Source organism: Chelonia mydas, chromosome 3 (genome assembly GCF_015237465.2).
Source record: "Chelonia mydas isolate rCheMyd1 chromosome 3, rCheMyd1.pri.v2, whole genome shotgun sequence".
In the NCBI taxonomy this organism is placed as follows: domain Eukaryota; kingdom Metazoa; phylum Chordata; order Testudines; family Cheloniidae; genus Chelonia; species Chelonia mydas.
The window spans coordinates 99,986,127-100,003,114 of record NC_057851.1 but is presented as its reverse complement, the minus strand read 5'-3'; the positions used below and the strand labels follow the sequence as shown (position 1 = coordinate 100,003,114).

General features: G+C 38.3%; 1 protein-coding gene across 18 annotated transcripts in view; it reads left to right on the top strand.

Moving 5' to 3' along the window:
- Positions 1-16,988, top strand: part of AHI1 (Abelson helper integration site 1) — a 177,518-nt gene that overhangs the window by 70,076 nt on the left and 90,454 nt on the right. For all 18 annotated transcript variants that reach the window (XM_037894837.2, XM_043542958.1, XM_037894829.2 and 15 more), the window contains one exon: positions 9,752-9,869. In XM_037894837.2, the coding sequence (XP_037750765.1) occupies positions 9,752-9,869 (118 nt within the window). The remainder of the gene's footprint in view (positions 1-9,751; positions 9,870-16,988) is intronic.

The window sequence follows — 16,988 nt, the reverse complement described above, 5'->3', positions numbered from 1 at the left end:
CATCCTCTATTGAAGTTAGAGGAAGATGACTGAAATAGTCTCTGTCCATCAACCCACAGGACAATGCTAGAGATGCTATGAATGCCAAGTGATCAAGGTGGTTTCCGTTAGGATGGGGAGGGTATTTTGACAAGTAGATCCACTGTCTCCATCTCTTCTGTTATCCATCCCCTTTATGATCTTAACGTAGCACAGCTCAGGAGCATGCCTGTGGGTTGTTAATTCTCCTGTGTAGGCTTTTCACAGCCTGCCCTCCTGTGTGCAGTAAAACAATAATAGCACAACTGCTTTTGGGCCCTGCATGCCAGCAGAAACATAGATGTTCGAATGCCATGGAAATCTGCCAGAGAAAGTTCTCCAAACAAACCAAAGGACTGAGACCACCAAAGGGTTGTATTCCCACTCTGGTGGATTTTACTTTACCTAAACCTAACCTTCAGAAGAATGAGAGAAGAGAGGGGACATACACAACCCTCCACAGTCCCTCAACTTACTTGAAAAGTTGTTCCTTGAAAAAGTTATCCTTCGTCCCATGGTTGCTTTCCCCCAATTCTTTCCTCCCCATGGGATGGGATTGATCTCTATCCCTTGGAGGCTCTTCTTCTGGCAGCTCATTGTTTCCCCTCCTTTGCTCTCTGGCTGTCACTCTCAGCAGCAGCTGGTTCCAGCTCTGTCATCCTTCTGTAAACAACTGAGAGGTAGCTGCAGAGAACAGAACTAATTGCTGCTGAGAGGCAGAAAGGGGGCTTGGACAAGTCAGACTGTTGGGGGGCCACTGAGCTGCTGGGAGAGGAACAGCTCAGAGAAAAAATCTCCTGTGCTGCCACAGTCCTGCTGTTGGGATTTTGGTTGAGACACCAATTACCAGAGAGGGATTTTTGCAAACCCGAAACTGTCCCAGACAAAGTAGGTCTGCTTGCAGCTATCCACCAAGGTTTGGGGGCCAAAGAGCAGAGCAGCATTATGTTAGAGGTACATGCACAAGAATATGAACTTGTTTTCACAGGTTACGTTGTTAGAAAGCTAACCTTCGTAGGTTACAGTTGTGCTGAAAATATGATGTGGTTTGGTTGTAGTTTTGGAGAGGTTTTTTGGATATGCTTTCCATTATTTAATGGTTTGCAATGCAATAGCCCCTTGTTTGTGGCTTGTATACTGGAAGATACAAAATTAACATGTCACATGTTAAGTGAATTATAAACAGGCTAACTGACAGGTCTCAAAGTGTAATTATAAATGGGAAATCATCTTTGACTAGTTCCTGTAGGAATCAGTTCTTGGCCTTATGCTATTTAGCATTTTTATCAGTGACATGGAAGAAAGCATAAATTCATTACTGATAAAATTTGCAGGTGACACAAAAATTGGGGGAGTAACAAATGATGAAGAGGACAGTTACTGATACAGAGTGATATGGATTGTTTGTAAAGCTAGGCGCAGATTAACAATGTGTTTTAATAGAGCGAAACGTAAAAGTATACACAGGAACAAAGAATGTAGGCTGTAGTTACAGGATGGGGGACTGTGGTAGGAAGCAGTGACCCTGAAAAAGATTTGGGGGTCATGGTGGATAATCTGCTGAACATGAGCATCCAGTGCAACATTGTGGCCAAAAGGGCTAATGTGATTCTTGGATGTATAAACAGGGATCATTGAGTAGGAGGCGATAGGTGTTATAACCTCTGTATTTGGCAGTGGTGCGACTGCTGCTGGAATACTGTGTCCAGTTCTGGTGTCCACAATTCAAGGAGGATTTTGATAAATTGGAGAAGGTTCAGAGAAGAGCCACAAGAATGGTTAAAGGGTTAGAAAACATGCCTTAAGTGAGAGATTCAAGGACCTCAATCTGTTCATTGTGACAAGGAGAATGTTACGGGTAACTTGATCACAGTCTGTAAGTACCTACATGGGGAACAAAACATTGATAATAGGCTCCTTAATCTAGCAGAAAAAGGTATAACACGACCCAATGGCTGGAAATTGATGCTTGACAAATTCAGATTGGAAATAAGCTATATGTTTTTAACAGTAAGGGTAATTAGTCATTGAACAATTTACCAAGAGTTGTGGTGGATTTTCTGTAACTGGTAATTTTGAAATCAGGGTTGGATTTTTTTTCTACAAGATATGTTCTAGTTCAAACAGGAATTGTTTAAGGGAAGTTGTAGGACCTGCACAATGCAAAAGGTCAGGAGATCACAGCAGCCCATTCTGGCCATAAAATCTAGGGAATATGTGTCACCGTATAAAAGTTATATTGATCTGCGTTGGGGATGGCCACATTACTCGTAGTGGGTTGTGCAGGTAATTCTAAACAAGTGCAACCAAAACCTTTACATTATACCACACTGTATTTATAAACATTTTTGTTAGAAATGTTAAGTGCTTTTAATAAAATGTATTGGAGCTTCTTGTCCTATACCTCCTCCTTTAAAGCCTGCCTGCCTTAGTTGCCATGTGTCCAACTATATGGTATAGGTGTTGTTTTGAGGGTTTTATTGGTGTTTGGGTACCATAGGGAAGGCATGATATAAAGAAATAGATAGAGGCACATACAGGTATTTGTTTGAGATACCACATTTTGCAGGCTAACTGAAAGTCAATAGGATTGAGGCTCGTTAGGCTTTTGAAAATGTTACTTGCTTTGAGGCAGACAATTTTCTTTCTAGAACACAAATGGCATTACTTTGCTAGGAAATTCTGTTCAGATGATAACTTTTGACCAAGCTGCCCAAAGAATAATATCGTAAGGCTATGTTGTATGAGCCACATCGTAAGGACTTTGGGCTCTGAATTCTAAAATGCAAAGCAAAGCAGTATATACTTCATATAAACCTTATTGCCTCCATTTGCCAGTAAATAGTGTTGAGCAGTCAACATTGCGCAAAATATGATCACTAACAAAATGCTTGAAAAATCATTAAAACCTGTTGATCAGTAAAATATTTAACAGTATAAGAATGCTTTACCAGAATTTTCCATTATATTTCCTAAAGAAATAGTGTGTAATAAAAGAAAGGCCTTTTGGAAATGGTTATGTAATTATTTTTCTTGCCAGTTCATTAAGTATGTCCAGGTTTAACTCCAAGATACTTTACCACCCACAGCAGGGGCAGGATTATAAATTGCTTTTATATTTGGTTAACCATATTAGCAAAGAGCTGACCAAATTTCTGCTTTTCCTATCGTTTTTGTCTTATGAAAACCTCCATCCGAAAGCAATTTAATTAACAATTTCTATGTGTATGCAGAAAGTGAGGGAACTTGGAGTCTCATCTTCCTGAAAATCAGGCCCTTGAAGTCTAAACTGTTTTTCCTATAATAATAATTAATAACTTGCACTTAAACAAAATATTTTATATGTGCATTTCCAAATGCCTTACACACATCAATAAATGTTGTTTTAAAGCTTATGAAAGCAAATTTGAGAGGTAGAAAAACATTATCATTATTTTGAAAATGGAGAAACTGGGGCATAGATATGTGACTTAGCCAGACTCAAACAGTGAGTCAGTATCAGAGCTGATAACAGAATCCAGAATTCCTGACTCGCATTTTGGTGCTCTAGCCATTAAGCAACTCTTCCTCCACTATTACCATGGTGTTTCTGTAATATCAAAATAGTTTCCAAGGAGTTGTATTCCCCTTGCAGGATCACCTAACTCCCATTATCATCAACAGGAGTTATGCATATGGGTCCTGAATCTGGAATTTAATCTGCATGGGCATTCCCTAGCACCCCTATAGAGCTCAGTTGACCCATGTGGATTCACTTGTAGGATCAGAGCCATGAAGAAGAAAGGAAGCTCCTTGGTGTTTGAGTGTAGCCTAACTGGAGATCAAACTGTGTGAACGGTATGGGTTCCTGTTTGTATTTAGCCTTTGTGACACCACTATATGAGCAGAATTTTAATTCATTATAAGTGAGAACTAAGTACCGTAACTAGAAGTTTTGTCTCATTTCTATAAACCCACAAGCTTGTTTGAGTTCTTGTTCCTTTTTGTTGCCTTATTATTTCTTTCTCTCTGTGCTTTGGGTTTAAGTCGAGGTTACCTCAGTGTGAGGAATGTATTGCAGTAGTGCCATACTCTAGCATAGTCCTGTAACCCACACAAGTACTATATTTTACTAAAGAAGATCCAAGGAATATTTCTATCTTTGAGGACAACCTCACTAATCAATGCATATTACAGATTGGTATTGTCATTTTATTTCTTTGTTTGTTTGTCTTCTTTCTTGTTTCTCCATGTACATGTTTGTACAAGATTAACAAAGAAAAGTTTTTCATTGTTTTCTCTCTCCTGAACAAAGTGAACTGTGGCATCTGAAAAAGGCTATATTTGATTATGTCATATTTAAAGCAGAGAGGCCAGAGTCACTCTTGCAGGTGCAAGGAGGAACAAATTATATCTGCATGTCATCTGGCTGTGGGGAAAGTTTCCCATGGGAGGGCAAGCAGTGGTGTTTCTGTTGGGGGAGGGCAGTTTTAATCTACAATGTGAGCCCATGGGAACTCTTCCTACAGGAGATGGCTAGGAGATGGATTGAATTAGTACATTAGCAGTGCCCCCAGCCAATGCTACCCACTTGTTGTTTTTTATTTTATTGGGGCTGCATTAGGCACTTGTTAGCCCCCTGATGTAAAGGAAAATTGTGGGCATCTCATGCCACTCGATTCCATCCATTCCTGCTGCAGAGTCCATGTGTGAATTTGGTCATTGCCCACCCATATGCTGAAGGTGCTGTAGATTAAAAGGAAAGGAAGATCAGATGAGATTGAAAATGTTTACAGATTTTGGTAACACTGTTTCACAGTTTTCTTTTCGTGTTTATACATTCACTTGAAACAAAAAAAAACAACCTGAAATGATTACCTCTCATTAAAGTAAAAACCAAAACAACCCACTAGAAAGAATCTTGCATATTTTGCATCCAAAAATGGAATGTGTAGCTCACTCTGTGTGAATCTGGGTAGTTTATTTTAACTTTCTTCCAATTCCAAGCTGTCTTGTAATGAATCAGCAGGCAAGGCAATTTAGGCCTTGTCTACTAAGAAAGTTGCACTGGTTTAACTGAAAATGTGATTTTTGTAAACCAATTTAATTAAACCAATACAGACTCTTGTGTGGACACTGACTTATATTGGTTTAGCTTAAACTGATTTCTAATTGAATTTCACAAAAATGTCATTCTGTTTTTTTGTTTTGTTTTGTTTTTTGTTTAACATAACCATACTATTAAGCTGCCTGGTCTGGCTTATGGCACTCAGAGAGGTTTTTATTTGTGGGGGGAAATGCAGGTGCCAAATAAATGTCTTGGAGGAAGAGGGTTTTGTGTATGCATTTCAGGCTTTTGTTTGGTTTCCTGAAAATGTATTTAAATTAAAACAAACAATCATGCCACAATGTTTTCTGTCAACAGATAGGGAGGAACCAGGAATAGGGTTTTGCATTATTTGTCTGGAAGTCCCTGAGGTATGCAAGAGCACCATATCCCATCAGTTAGGAGGGGAAATGCAATCATAGGAAAGGTTCACTGAGTCAGTTAAAAACAAAAACCCCTCTGGATTGAGATGTTCAAGTGGAACACAACTTTGAATGCTCTGTTTGCCATATCTCGTTGCAAGAAACTGGACTGGAGCCAATGGAAGCTTTATCCCGTAATTGGTGAAGAAAATGTAATGTACTTTCCCCATATACCCTTCAATAGGAAGAAAAATAACCAACCTCTGGGGAGACAAAGGTCACATAATCCTCATAGACTTTATTAAGCAAGACAAATATACTTCCCACTGCTGTTGGTGAGGGCATTGACCAATCCCATTAAAATGGCAGTACCTCTGCATTTTATTATGTAGAAACAACATCTGTCTTAAACCTCATCCAAGAAAGATCACTGTTTCTCTGTATGCCTCGTAAAGGGAATCACAAGTTCTTATGGCTCCAAGGAAGAAGCCTGTTAGTTCAGATGGTTATAGAAATGTTTACGTTTTAACAGAACACAGAGAGGAGAAATGGCCTTGATGTTTAGGCATTGAACTGGAACTTGAGAGAGATTTGTTCAATTCCTGGTTCTACCATAAACTTCCTGTGTGACTTTAGGAAAGTCATGTGATCTTTCTGTATCTCAAAGCCTGATCTGTATACCAGGGAAGATAATTCATTTCACCCACCTTATGTCTGTCTTGTCTACTTAGACTGGAAGCTCTTCGAGGCAAGGACTGGCTCTTACTATGTGTTTGTACAATGCCTAATACAATGGAGCCCTGATCTCGGCTGAGGACACTATGTGCTGCTGTAATACAAATAATAAAAAAAACTGTATATCAGATGTAAACTCGAGATTCAGAATTCACATAAAAATTGTGGCAGTATATTTTTATTTATACGGAAGTATTATTGCATATGGATCAATTCTACTATTGAACAAAATAGATGGTAAAAAAATTTTTTTACTTGATTGCATTGTCAACTTCTTAGACACACAAAATCATGATTTAAAAACTACTTTAAAAGTCTTCTTTAAAAATGGTGTCCTAAAGGCACAAAACCTGGAAAGAAAACCTAAACGGATAAGAAATAAAACAGACCTGGCCAACTTAATTTGACTTGCAAGTACATATGGAAATTTTAATTTATCAGTTGCAAAGTTCATAAAACTGAGTTGTCAGGGAAAAAAAGAAATTGTCAAATCTTGCAGTATTTTTTCTTTTTGTCACATGCAGTTCACTTTTTTTTAACATGAAAACTAGTACCATTAAAAATGTATATTTGCATAATTTGCATAGAGCTGCCCTAACACAAAAAAGAGAATGCAAAGTAGCATTGTTTAAACTTGGCAAAAATTGTGGGTTTCTTTTTACCTCTGCAAAAACTGAGTTTTATAACTTTTAGCTTTACTCAACTCAGGGGTGGTAGTAAACTGTGTCTTTGATAAAGCTGTGGTTTTTGCATGAAGCAAGCAAAGTATGTTGTGAAAAATGAGTAGATTGGTGTTGGTTATCTTAGCCAACCTTACTTGTGGTTATAAAGGTATTTAGCAATTCCTTCCCACAGCATGCATTTCAAAAATAGTGATTGCTTCACTCTATTTGTTCCATAGGTATTATTACATGTTTGTCTATCGGAAAAAGTAGAGAAAATACATAAGTATTAATGTGCTTTTTAAAATATATTTTATTAACACATTCATACCTCAAATTTCAAACAACACTAATAAAAAAGTCATTATCATGTATCCACATTTGACTTCTCTAGCCCTTTTGTAGTGCTGTTCTTCACTATTTAATAAGTTTTTAAAAAGGGATTTAAAATAACATCAGAAACCTAATGGTGTGGAAGAAAGTGCAGGCTCTGATCATGCAGTTACTTCATGTGGGGAGCTCTTATGCCTGCATAGAGCTCTGTTGACTTCTAGGGGCTCTGTGTAGGGGCTCTTCCCACATGGAGTCAGTTGCAGAATTGGGACCATTGCTATAAGATTTATTTTCAAATGAAAGCTTTTAAATTAACAAAGAATGTCAATCTTTTACAAAAAATGCCTTGCTTTAAGGTTTTTTGGAGGGAGGACATGAGTGGGGGCATGAATTGTTTTGTGTTTTTGTTTGTATTTTAAATAAGGGTCATTTTTCTTAAGAGAAAAATTGAAAGGGAGAATGGATATATATTAAAGAAATACAGTCTTGTGGCCTGGATTTCAAAGCAATACATTGTGGTGTGTACAAAGGTTGTTGGGCATACTGAAGGAAACATGAATTTAGAAAGAGAAGTGAATTAAATACTGTACTGAAATAAATTTACATGTGACATATTTCACTTCATCTTTAAAATTCCATGTAGGGTCACCACAACTGAGACAGGTTATTGAAACATCTCTGATACCTGAAATTTTTAAATCAGTTTCTCCTAATTTTTCCTGTGATGTACAAAACAAGGGATTATAGAAAGTCCCAATTTTGAATAGTTTTATTTGTTGTTTGTGTGATTTATTACACACATTAGGTTATGAATTTACAAAATATTTGTGAAGTTTAGAAAAAAGATCCATGATATTGGAAATGGCTCATTTGGAAGAAGAAGGTGGTGTGTATGTAGGAGAGAAGTCAGGTTATAAGGAGGGGAGAACTTGTCTTCATTCTGCTTAGATTTCAGGAGTATTACTTAAAATGTACACACAATTGAATTCTCATACTGCAGAAAAATGCAGATGCTTTAGCGTTTTTGGATAATGCTCATTGGTTGGTCTGATTTTTTTGCACTGTGTGTTGCACTTAACCCAAAACTGAGCAAAACAAATTAGCCTGTTTGGGAAAATATTTATTATTACAGTAGTATGTAGTTGCCAAGTCAAGGCCCCATTTTCATTGGTGCTGTACAGACAAATAATAAAAGATAGTCCCTGCCTCATGGGCACTTAGTGCACAGCAGGCTAGTGCAAGATACATTTACACCCCAGCTTGCTGCAAATTAATTGTTTGTATAGACAAGTCCAAAGTTAAATTCAAGCATACGTTTTTTTTTTTCAGGATCGAGGCCTAGGGAATTGTTGAACATATATTGTAATTTATACAACCAGTGTTTATGTCACTGTACTACTTGTGAAAGCTTGCCCTTTCTTGTAACTGGCTTCATTTCTTTAAATAGAATTTAGAGACTACTAAAATAGAAGTAGGCTTAAATATGTCATAATTATTCTCCACAACTAAAGTTTGAGGGCCTGATCTAAAACCCACAGAAGTCACAAGAAAGATTTCCATTGACCTGTGTGGGCTTTGGATTAAACCCTACGTGAACAAGCTTGATAACATACTTCTTGGCTTTTTGTTTGTTTGTTTTTTCTTTTTATATATGTTACTGAGGAAAAAAACAATTTCAGCTAATTACACTGATTTTATTTAAAGGCAACTCAGTGAATTTTGTTGCAGATATTTTGTGACTATATTTTCCCACCAGTTTGACAGTATGATCAAAGGCAGTCAGTGACAATAGGTGTAATTTATAAGAAAATGTTTTGTTTGATCATGTAAATGCCTCAAATTGTCTTAATATATTTTATATGTGTTATCTAGGATAACTCATTAGGAATAGTTTGAGAAGGGTTTGTATTTGTGGTAACTGCGTGTATGCAAAGAACCTGTGTAGCAAATCAGATTTCAGCCATGTTATCTATGTCATTATGGAAATAAGCATGTATACTACAGATGGCTTTTGTGTAGTCTTCATAAAGGAAGTATCTGGTGTTTTGGTCTAAATATGTTGCACAATTTGCAAAGAATAAATTTCTCTATGACTGAGTTTTAACCCTTTCCTCATAAGTACTCTCTTTAGACACAATGTAATTTAAAATACTAAAATTAAGTGTTCTTTTTCATATCTGAATTTGGTCTAGCATACAAATAGTTTGATAGGCCAATATGAATAAGAGTATTACCCATATAAAATGTACATTATATTTCTTTCTGTATTGTGGAGGATTTTTATTCTATTAGTTTTTCACTACTCAATTTTTTGTTAAGCATTTAAGCTTTCATTTACATTTCAAACCACCAATAGGTTTTCAACTTTCTGTTCCCAAATATGTTTCCCCAAAAAAGCAAACAATTTAAATTGCTCTTTGCCCTCAATGTGACGCTCATTCTGTCTAGAATTTAATAATTATTTATGGTAAGTAAATACTTCTCATCCAGTTCTTGCATCAGTAAGTAACCCAGGAAATTACAACTTACTTTCTGATTTGCCTTTCCTATTACAGACCAGCTCAAATCTCATGCTTCCGGCTCCATCACTGCTCTCGCCACACTCCAAGTTAAGGCTGCCAAGTACTCTGGGCACTTCACTGATTCCTCCGTATCCTTTCACTGCTCAAAACGGTGAGCCTCTTTCCTAATTTGATTACTGTCTCTAATGTATGTATGCTGTTTTAGTTTATGAGTCTTTTTTCCTTTGTTGTTATATTAATCAAGTTTAGTATGCAGCACTTCATGGAGTAGTCAAGATGTCATATGTACCATTGCTTATACAATGCAATATTTAAACCATTACCTCAAACTGTTTTTTCTTCAGTTAGATACTTATTGTTGTTATGCTAAGTTTTTAGTAAAAAGAGTTAGCTCTAGATTTTCTTAGTTTTTATCAGCTTTTGTGTCAAAGTATTTTAAACACAGCAAACACTATTAAATAAGCAATCACAGTTTAAAATGCATAATTGTTGAAAAAAGAAAAGGAAGAAAAACAGTTGGTCTTCAAATTGGGAATGGACTATTTACAAGGGTGTTAATACAAACCCTATCATTAGGCTTAAAACCAGCATTTTTTAAAAATGCTTAAATGAATCCACAGCCTTCAGAAAAAAGACTAGTAGCAACAGAATTGTATGTTTTCTGAAATTCTTACATCTTGGTTTCAAATTGCAATTGTGATGAAAATAATAATTTATTGCAAAACAGCATATTTGATGTTTGTTTGGAGTGCCTGTTAGAATGATATATAAAACTGCTAGGTGGTGGTGGTTGTTGTTATTATTTCTGTTTAAAGCACTAACCAAGAATGTGGTCCAGTTGTGCTAGGTACAGTAAAACACAAAGTATGTTCGTTTAAAGGATTTTATTTTGTAACTTTGGGAGAGGGCAAGAGAGAGAAGAAAAAAGGGTACCATATAATGAGATAGAAACAGGAAATTGAGCTTTTTTAAAAAAACATATATATAGTTTGGTAGAAAAAGATAAATGGGTTCTGTTATTATATAGAATTAGCTAAAAAAGAAGCACCAATAATTATGGCTTGAATCAGAAAGCTTTTCTAGTCAGAATATTGATTGATATGCTTTTTTCTAGTGTGAGCTAAAGGACTGACCACAGGTGTAGGAACTGGGAGTAGAAGTTCTAATTTGCCTCTGCCACTGATTTGCTGTGTGACTTTGACTGTGTCAGTTAAGCTTTCTGGGCTTCAGTTTCCTTATCAGTAAAACGGTGATAACAGTACCTTAGCAATAACTACCCCCTTCACAGGTATATGGTGAGGTTAATTAATATTTGTTCAGTGCTTTGCAAGTGTGAAGATCTCATAAAAGCAGTAAGTATTCATATTTCATCTCACAGAATGAACATACATTTAAATTTAGTAGAATGGCCCTTTCAAGAGAATGAGCATATACTTTAAATCTACGCTGTAATTAACTCGGTACATAGCTCCCAAACTATACTGTCCTGTATCTTCCTTTAGACAGAAACACAAAATAAATGTGTTGACAATGGCTTCTTACATAGAACGATAAACCATGAATGTGTGCTACCACTGTGCATGCGTGTTTGTCTACAGTTCCATTGTTGCCAAAACCGACTACGCTTCAGCACCTTCCTTAAATGCAGAACGTTCTTTGTGAGGCAAATAAAGCTGAGAAAATACAAACAACACTACAGAAGATATGCTTCTAAAGTATCTTTCAAATATACAATGGAACAACCAAAAAATCAAGATTTCTGGAAAAACCACATTAGAAAGATTATGGGATGCATAGACAAAATGGAGTTTCCCATGAGAAAATTTGTGAGACTCCTAAGTGACACCACTTGTCGTATTTTCAGTTTCTAAGCTGCACTACTATGTTTGTAGCACTGTGCTAGAATTGTTTTCATAGAAATATAAGGAAAAAGTTTCACTCATGTAGTTTATTTTTCATCACCAGCTAGCAAGTATGAAGAAAGATACTGGTGTCTTTCAGTGTAGATCTTACTGTTAGTTTAGTTTTAGTTTTGAATATTATGGAATTTGGACTAAAATGGAGATATGAGCTTACAACAGGCTCATCGAACCCGTGTTTCCCTGATTACCTTGTATTCCTGACTGTGTACTATCTTTTTAAAAGTCGGGGTCTACTCTGGCTACTCAAATTCATCTGGCATTTGGAACAGCAAATCATCCTTTTATAACAGGGATCCTTAGTGTTCATTGACTATGAAAAGTTTGCTCAAGGGCCTAGTCCCTGTTTCCTCCCATATTCCTCTTTCCACCAGAACTCCTTGACAAACAAACCTTCATGAGATTTGAATTTAGTACTGAGAATACTCAGGGGGACTCTCCCTTTTGAGCCAGTGGGGATGTAATCCTCAAAGCAAAATTCCTGATGGTCACTATAGCCTCAGTGCAACAAAGCACTTAAGTACATCGATAAAGAGTTATTTTTAAGCATTTGGTTAGTGTAACTGTATGTTATACTACCTGTGTAATGTTGTTCTGATGTTTTGTGATGAAGACCAAATTGCAGCATTGGCACATTCATCCATCTTTACTTTGAAGACCATCCAGTTGCTCCCGATAGTATAAAACAGCTGGGTGTTCCACCTTGTGGTTAGTGACAATGGAGGTAATACTAAGGATTTGTCTTGAGCTTGCAAGATCTTGAAGAAGTAGCTATGAATATTCTTTTTTATTGCTGCAAAAAGGAAACTAGTACTGCTACAGTTTTTTTATCCAAATGTCCCCTAGCAATTTGAGTAGATGTACTCCACAAGTTACCAAACATGTAGCAATTTCAGCTTTTTTTCCACGTGCATTTGGTCATCTTAAGCCTTTTCTGACACAACCCTAATACCCTTCTGTGCGGAATGTCCTTTTTTTGTAGTGTTTACATTATTGCTCTGGAAATAATTGACATGATGGAGCTTCTAGTGCTACCATACTTGATGTCATGTTTGTTTAGATTAGGAGCTGAGGCAAAAGAGGACACTCTGAAGCTTTTTACAAGCCACGATAAGAATAAAAATATGCATTAGTCTCCCTCCCCTCTTCTCCTCCAAAAATCACACTAACCGAGAATATCAGTTACCCCTACCACATATTCTGTGTCATGGATATAGTGACATGAGTATGTGATGTTGTAATAGGCTCTTTGTGGGCTAGGTGGCCTAGTGGTTAACGCTCACCCTGTCATGATGGCAGTAGTATGGGAGCTTGGGCCTGCCCACTCCACCGGGCTCCGACCCAGAACCCTAGGAGGGTCAGCAGTGTTTGGCCTCCGAGGGGGCCCTCTGAGTTACCCTTCCTGGGTTACATCCTACTTTTGCTTTTCTCCCCCAGCTTCTGGTCCCAGATAAGAAAAAGGAAATAGAAGCCAAACCATCAGCCCCAATCAGCCTCAGCATATAGTCCTGTTCCCACAGGGAGGCTTCTTAGGCCCCTTTTGCCAGGAGTCTGTCTTTCTCTCCCACCTCTCCCTTCTGAGCTGGGTTGTTCCATTTTCAACCATGTCTTCAGTTGGAGCATGCTCTGCAGGGCTAGAGGGATGGGGCTACCTGGGCCCAGTACTGTCCTTTAGCCCTTTCCAGCCCCATGTGGGGTTTGTATACCCCATCACACAGATCGTCTCATATTTTGTCAAAATGTTGAGAAGCTGCATGAATTCTTCTTTTGTACAAAAACTTAACAAGTCTATTTTTGAATTGGCCATGGTAAATATGTTCCTGTAAGAACAATGAGATGCACAGAAAGGATATGTATCTCTACCATTGAAGGCAAGTCTTTGTTCATAAGACACTGAAAATATTATTCAATGCAGTTTATCCTTCTGAAATATCCCTTTTCCTTTAAGAATGAGGAGTACTTGTGGCACCTAAGAGACTAACAAATTTATTTGAGCATAAGCTTTCATGGGCTGAAATATATCTTCTTACTGTATTTTCCACTGCATGCATCCGGTGAAGTGGGTTTTAGCCCGCGAAAGCTTATGCTCATATAAATTGGTTAGTCTCTAAGGTGCCACAACTACTCCTTGTTCTTTTTGCTGATACGGCTTCCACTCTGAAACCTTTTCCTTTACTAAATCTACTGCTGTAAGAGCTAACTTGGACTATTAGAAATTTCACATAAGCTTGTCTTGTGTTCATACCTTCCTAAACATTTCTTAAATGAAGAGGAAAGATCCCTTTCTTGTATTTGCCAGGTTTTTTTCCATCACAGACTTTTTCCTTCTCTTCATTATTTTACATTAATTGAGGATTTCCTTTTGTGCAGTAGCTCTTTCTTACACATATTGGTCAAAAATTTGTGAAATGTCTATTGCTGAATTTGTGAAATTGCTCCTGATTCCCTAAACAGAGCATAACAATTGAAAAAGAAGCAATTAGTGTCATATCTTAGGTTAAACATTCTCAGACAATGCATTGCTAAAAATTTTAACCAATAATAATAATTTTTGTCCTTGTAACCATTTTAGAGACTTTCCTTGATTATGGTCTTTTGTCCCTTACCTGTATCAAGGATATGATAGTCATAGGGCCAGATAGAAAGGTCTCATTCAAAGGTAATCCATCTGTTGATCAGCCAGCAAATACAGTATTAGAGAGTTTCTCTCCTCTGTCCTCACATATAATGTAATGTACTTGACTCCTAAGTAATGTTTAATATTTGTGGATCTTCACAAACACTAATGTAATAAATGTCACAGCGCCTATATGGTGTATGTAAATGTTCTTATTCCCATAACAAGTAGGGTCCCACAGGGATCAGTTCTGGGTCTGGTTCTGTTCAATATCTTCTTCAATGATTTACATAATGGCGTAGAGAGTACACTTATAAAGTTTGTGGACAATACCGAGGTGTGAGGGGTTGCAAATGCTTTGGAGGAAACCGGGACAAACTGGAGTAATGGTCTGAAGTAAATAGGACGAAATTCAATAAGGACAAATGCAAAGTGCTCCACTTAGGAAGGAACAATCAGTTGCACACATACAAAATGAGAAATGACTGCCTAGGAAGGAGTACTGCGGAAAGGGATCTGGGGGTCATAGTGGACCAAAAGCTAAATGAGTCAACAGTGTAACACTGTTGCAAAAAAAGCGAACATCATTCTGGGATGTGTTAGCAGAAGTAATTCAAGCATGTAATTCAAGCAAGACACGAGAAGTAATTCTTCCGCTCAACACCTGCGCTGATTAGGCCTCAACCGGAGTATTGTGTCCAGTTCTGGGTACCACATTTCAGGAAAGATGTGGACAAATTGGAGAAAGTCCAGAGAAGAGCAACAAACATTATTAAAGGGGAAGACATGACCTCTGAGGGAAGATTGGGGAAAAAATTGGGTTTGTTTAGTCTGGAGAAGAGAAGTCTGAGAGGGGACATAACGGTTTTCAAGTACATAAAAGGTTGTTACAAGGAGGAGGAAGAACAGATGTTCTTCTTAACCTCTGAGGCTAGGACAAGAAACAATGGGCTTAAATTGCAGCAAGGGAGGTTTAGGTTGGACGTTAGGAAAAACTTCCTAACTGTCAGGGTGGGTAAGCACTGGAATAAATTGCCTAGGGATGTGGTGGAATCTCCATCATTGGGGATTTTTAAGAGCAGGTTGGTCAATCACCTGTCAGGGGTGGTCTAGATCAGTCATTCCCAAACTTGTTCCGCTGCTTGTGCAGGGAAAGCCCCCAGTGGGCCAGGCTGATTGGCCTGGAGCAGTGAACCGCGGCCACTGGGAGCCGCAATCGGCCGAACCTGCGGACGCGGCAGGTAAACAAACCAGCCCGGCCCGCCAGGGGCTTTCCCTGCACAAGTGGCGGAACAAGTTTGGGAACCACTGGTCTAGATAATACTTAGTCGTGCCATGAGTGCAGGGGACTGGACTAGATGACCTCTCGTGGTCCCTTCCAGTCCTCTGATTCTCTGATTCCATTTTACAGATGGGGAAACAGAGGCACTGAGAGATTAAGCAATTTCCCTACATTCAACAGGAAGCTTGTCAGAGATAGGAGTAGAACAGGGGTTCTCAAACTTCATTGCACCGCTACCCCCTTCTGACAACAAAAATTGCTACATGACTCCAGAAGCGGGGTCCGAAGCCTGAGCCTGCCCAAGCTCCACCACCCTGCCTGGGCAAGCCGAAGCCCGGAGGCCTGTATCCTGAGCCCCACTGCCCAGGGCTGAAGCCCTTGGGCTTTGGTTGGGGGCAGTGGGGCTAGGGTTTCGGCCCTGGGCCCTGGCAAGTCTAAGCCAGCCCTGGTGACCCCATTAAAACAGGGTCGCAACTCACTTTGGGGTCCTGGACCCACAGTTTGAGAACCACTGGAAAAGAACATAGATTTCCTGACTCCCTGTCCTGTACTTTAGCTGTGACTTTCTTCCTTCCCCATAGTTTGTCAGTCAGATTAAGTTCTCTGATATGTGATTTATCTGGCCATATCATGCTAATCTTGTGGGGGACTAAGGTCTGTTGCACAGTAATTCTGACTTTTTCATGGATGGCTATTCCAGTGGCCTGTGAATTATCTTTTAAAAAAAAAAAAATAACCCATGCACTTAAACATGTTTGCAAAAATGTTGAGGGTAAACTCTTTATAAGAGCCCCTAGAAGATGTGCACACTACTACATTTAGCTGCTTTTTCAGGGCTAAATTCTGTTCTCACCAGGTGCAAGTAGCCTGAATTGAAGGGAATTTCCCCAACTCCAAATCCAGAGTGTAGCAATGGAGTAAAGCCCCTTATTGTTCTTGTGCCTTTGCTGTGTGCAGAGTAAATGGAATTTCCTTGTTGAGTAATAGGAGAGAGATTCCATGATCTATGCTAGATGTACATGAAAGCTTTAAAGAACTTCTTTAATGCTTGCCTTCTGCAGTCAAATGCAGACTCCTTTTACTTGCCTTCCTCACTCTGCACAACTCTGCTCCTCCGCACATTTCAGTGTTGATATTATCTCATCCCACCTTCCTGCACTTTGTACTATCCAAGCCCTTCCCTCTTAATCACACCCTTCATTTCCTTATAATGTTCTCATCTTTGTACTGTCTTTCATGCTACCCCATTATCTTGGTCATTACTTTTTAAAAACTAACTAATAAAGAAACAACAATGCCCCTGGCTTTTAAACTTTCACTCCCTGGAGAACAATTAACTCCCTAATCGTTTTTATTTACCTATCTCATTTTAAATTGTAAGCATCTCTGGACAGAGACTTCACCTTCCTATTGACCTCTAAAATACCTTTTATGTCTATAGCACAATTTTAA